The following is a 4,195-nucleotide window of genomic DNA, read 5'->3' as shown; positions in this document are numbered from 1 at the left end:
CCGACTCTTAGAAGCTTCCCTAACTTTCTCCTTTTGTTCTTACGACCACCTTCATCTCTACCCCTTCCCCTGCCCCCAGTCATTCTCACTTCATCACAACAGTGTCCATTGATTGAACTAGCAGGGGCCTTAAATGCCTTATGTTATGAAATCCTCACATCATCCCTATGAGGGAGACATTTGGCTTATTCACATTTAACAGATGAGAAAACTGAGTCTGGAAAGGTCACCTCACTTGCCTAAGCTCAAGTGATGAGCTGGGATGAGATCCTATCTACTGTATTTAAATTCCCTCCATCATAATAATAGCTCATTGCTGATACTTACTGAGTACTTACTATTCTGAGCACTTTACATGGATTAACTCAATCCTTATATCAGCCCTGTTAAGTAGGGAGTGGTAGTATGACTGTCATTTAATATAGAGGGAAACAGGCCCAGAGAGGTTACGGGAATTGCCCAAAGCCACATGCCCGCCAGTGGTGAAGCAGGATCCTAGCGCGCATTGGGTCTCACTGCTCTGTCATTGTCTTATCCCCTGCCTCCCCCTCTGGCTGGCGGGCTCCCCCCTGGTGGAAACTGGGCCTGACTCACCTTCACATCTCTCGGGGCCTTCTGTGATGTCTGGCACCAGCCGGCTCTCGGTAGAGATTTGCTAAATTCCACTGACTTTCTGTTTTCTCTTCTAGCTGCCAAGTGGCCAAGGGATGAGCTGGGGCCCGCCTTCCCAATGGCATCTCTCCCTGGTCTGGAACTGAAGACACTGAGCAATGGTCCCCAGGCCCAAAGGAGACCAGCTCCTCTGGGTCCAGCGGCCCCACGCAGGGAGGGTGTGGAGAATGCCTGCTTCTTTTCAGAGGAGCACGAGACTCATTTCCAGAACCCTAGGGATGCCAGACTGGGCAGCTCCCCCAGCCCCCCTGAGGGTGTCCCCTCATGGCCCCGATCCCAGAGGGATGACCTGTCCCTACGTTCAGAAGAGGGGCCAGGCCTGGAGCCGGTGAGCCGCCCGGTGGATTACGGCTTCGTTTCCGCTCTGGTTTTCCTGGTGAGCGGGATCCTCCTGGTGGTGACTGCGTACGCCATCCCCCGAGAGGCCCGTGTCAACCCGGACACAGTGTCAGCACGGGAGATGGAACGACTAGAAATGTACTATGCGCGCCTGGGCTCACACCTGGACAAGTGCATCATTGCAGGCCTGGGGCTGCTCACAGTGGGTGGCATGCTCTTGTCCGTGCTGCTGATGGTCTCCCTGTGCAAGGGAGAGCTGTACCGCCGGCCGAACTTTGTCCCTGGCAGGGGCTCCAGGAAGACCTACGGCTCCATTAACCTGCGCATGAGACAGCTCAGTGGGGATGGGAGCCAGGCCCTGGTGGAGAACGAAGTCGTCCAGGTCTCAGAGACCAGCCGCACCCTCCAGGGGTCTTAAGTAAGAGCCCACCCTATCTGGCTGCTTCAGCTTCAGGGCTACAAGGCCCCCGAGTCTGGGGTTTCGGACTGAGCTCCACATAGGGCCCCGTGGAAGGAGTCCTGGGTGCTGGAGGGGGAGCCTGGCCCAGGCTTTACTTGGGAGAGCTGCCCCCCGATCTGTTTTGTAGCTTGAGGTTTTGCATAAGGTTTTGTTTGAAGGATGGCTTCTGCTGCTAAAAATACAAAAGTTTGGAAACTGCTGCCCTTGGAGGATGAGTTTCTTGGCCTGCCCGAGGATCAAGAGCTGTCTGAAAGGCTGCCCATCCTGTTCCCCGTGCCTTGGGGAATTCCGGGTTCTCTGCTGTCCTCCTCAGCCATGTATGGGTGTTGGGCAAACTTGGCTTTGAGCCCTGACTGTCTAAGGTGGGAGGTGGCTTCATGATGAGGGGAGAAGTCAGCCCTGGGACGACCTCCCCACTCCAGGCCTCAGTCCCCCTCACTGTGAGGTGAGAGGGATGGCCCCTCCAGTTCTGCCCTAGGAATTCCTATATGGAATGGGAGCCCAGTTTCTGCATCTGGCCGCTCCTTCAGGGGACGAGAGTGTCTGGCAGGTGCTGACCATTCTCTGTGCCATTTTCTGACCCAGTGTTGGTGACCACCACTGTCACACAGCCAGCATCTCACTCGGTCCTGTTAAAGGACCTCCTAAGTCATCAGGTTAGACTGGGCTAAATCCAGAGTTTGCTACAGCCTGGTCTTGGTCTTGGGATTCAATTACCTGCTGTGACTAGATCTTAGCACACATTTTACAAAGTCATGTGCACAGTTTTCCCTAACTCCCTGGACAAGGGTGGGGGGAATCTTTCAAACAGGAAAGGGTAGGGGCTTTGTTGTATTTCTGTGGACACAGTGTGGGCCTTCATTACCTCTCCTTCCTCAATAGTATGTCTCTTAGGCCTGACCTTATTCGGGTAACAGAAAAAAAAATTTTTTTTTAATGCTGAATTTGTAACTTCCTTCCCCAACTCCCCTAGCTGTAAAGTGCAGCCCCAATTTATTTGGGGAGAAATCAGGCACATTCTGGTGGCCTGAAAATTCTAGCCACATTGATCACATTTGTTCTGTTTCTCTTGTTGAGTGTTTCCAGGCTCTGTCCAGATTCTCTTTAAACTACTGACAAAGAGGGCTTCCCTGGTGGCGCAGTGGTTGAGGGTCCGCCTGCCGATGCAGGGGACATGGGTTCGTGCCCTGGTCTGGGAAGATCCCACATGCCGCGGAGCGGCTGGGCCCGTGAGCCATGGCCGCTGGGCCTGCGCATCCGGAGCCTGTGCTCCGCAATGGGAGAGGCCACAACAGTGAGAGGCCCTCGAACCGCCAAAAAAAAAATCAAGGAAAAAAAAAAAAAAAAAAAACTACTGACAAAGAAAGGAAGAGGGCCCTAGCAGGCAAGGAGATAAAGGTGTTTGAGGCCTGGGGGAGGGCATCGCCCATTCTGAAAAGCCCTAGAGGGCTTTGAGAGTATGTGCCTTCTAGGCCACTGGTGTGAAGACTCTAAAGGGGTCATTTCTGTGAGCCTCCGACCCATGCAGGTCCTACGTACTCCATCTCAGTTGGCCATGTGGGACATTGATCCTAACTGACTCTTCAGGGTGGGAGGATAGGGTGGGCATGGGGTCTGTAGGCTAGAGCAGCCCTGATTATCTGTAACCTGAGCCTTCAGTCCGGTGAGTTGAACATCTGGGCAGTGTAACATCATAGCTTCTATGACGGATCAAATATCTGCTCCCGCTGGCAGGTTTTGCCAGGAGTAGGGGGCTGGGGGAGGGCTGGAGGGGACAAAGCCTATTCAGCTCGGCCTGCCAGGTTCTGTTCCTGGTGTTTAAGAGGTGGTTGGAAAAGGACAAAACCTCAAGATGGTGAAAGATTCACAAGTCAAGGCTCCAAGCGAGGAGTGGAGGCAGAAAGTGGCATGAGCCATTCTAGGTAGTAGAATTGAACATCCCAAATGATGGGCCTTTCATATCCATAATGATAATAATAAAAATATCAATCCAAGCCAAATGGATTATTGTGAGATATTGTCAGTTTAAATGCAATGGATTGATTTTAGGGGCTAAATCTGTTAGAAGATTAAATCTAGATTAAATCAGGAGTCTCAGGTTTTCTCTAAGTCAGAGAAACCAGCTTTGCATCCTAATACAGAAACTCCTTTAGGCAATGTGTAAAATGGATGGAGGCAGTCATTACTTTGTCAATGTGTTAAGAAAACTTGAGCGATGCCGAAAACATTTCCCCAAGATCGCAGCTGAGATCTCCCAGCCAGTGGATCAGAAACAGGGTCAGGAGGGAGCATGGCGTAGGGTGCCGAGAACTTTCTTTGCAGGTTTTTTGGGGGTAGGTGTGAAGTGGTCCCAAGGGACCCTGTGGTAGCCGAATAGTGCCTTATCTTCAGGAACTCCCTCTCCCACCCGACAGTCTACTAGGGTCCCCAAACCTTGCTTTTGCTGGTGTATGAGAACAAATAACTGATTCTGGAGTTGGTAAAACCTGGGTTTGAATCCAGGGTCTGCCATTTATTGGCTGTGTGGCCTTGGGCAAGGTACTCTGTCTCTCTGAGTATCCTGAGTATTGTTTTCTTTGTGAAGTGGGAGGAATGAAACTTCGGCCTCAGCCTCCTTGCGGGGAGAGGGGGGTTGGTGAAAATCATAGAGAAGTTAGAGGCCTGAGTGTATGAGGTCCAGTTACCATGATCACGCTCCTTCCCCACCCCAGTTGGAGATAACTG

At 52.0% G+C, this 4,195-nt stretch overlaps 1 protein-coding gene across 1 annotated transcript; it reads left to right on the top strand.

Annotated features, from left to right (window-relative positions):
• Positions 1 to 694: 694 nt before the first annotated feature.
• Positions 695 to 1,514, top strand: TMEM74B (transmembrane protein 74B). Its single transcript, XM_081256459.1, has one exon. The coding sequence runs from the start codon at positions 731 to 733 to the stop codon at positions 1,427 to 1,429; it is 699 nt and encodes a 232-aa protein (XP_081112585.1). The 5' UTR covers positions 695 to 730; the 3' UTR covers positions 1,430 to 1,514.
• Positions 1,515 to 4,195: the final 2,681 nt, after the last annotated feature.

This window comes from Mesoplodon bidens, assembly GCF_964165515.1.
Source record: "Mesoplodon bidens genome assembly, chromosome: 15".
Classification (NCBI taxonomy): domain Eukaryota; kingdom Metazoa; phylum Chordata; class Mammalia; order Artiodactyla; family Ziphiidae; genus Mesoplodon; species Mesoplodon bidens.
Note: the sequence above shows the minus strand (reverse complement) of the source record. Positions and strands in the feature narration are given on the sequence as shown.

Bases quoted from the DNA above. Each gene is read 5' to 3' on its own strand.
- TMEM74B (XM_081256459.1), top strand. From the start codon at position 731: ATGGCATCTCTCCCTGGTCTGGAACTGAAGACACTGAGCAATGGTCCC.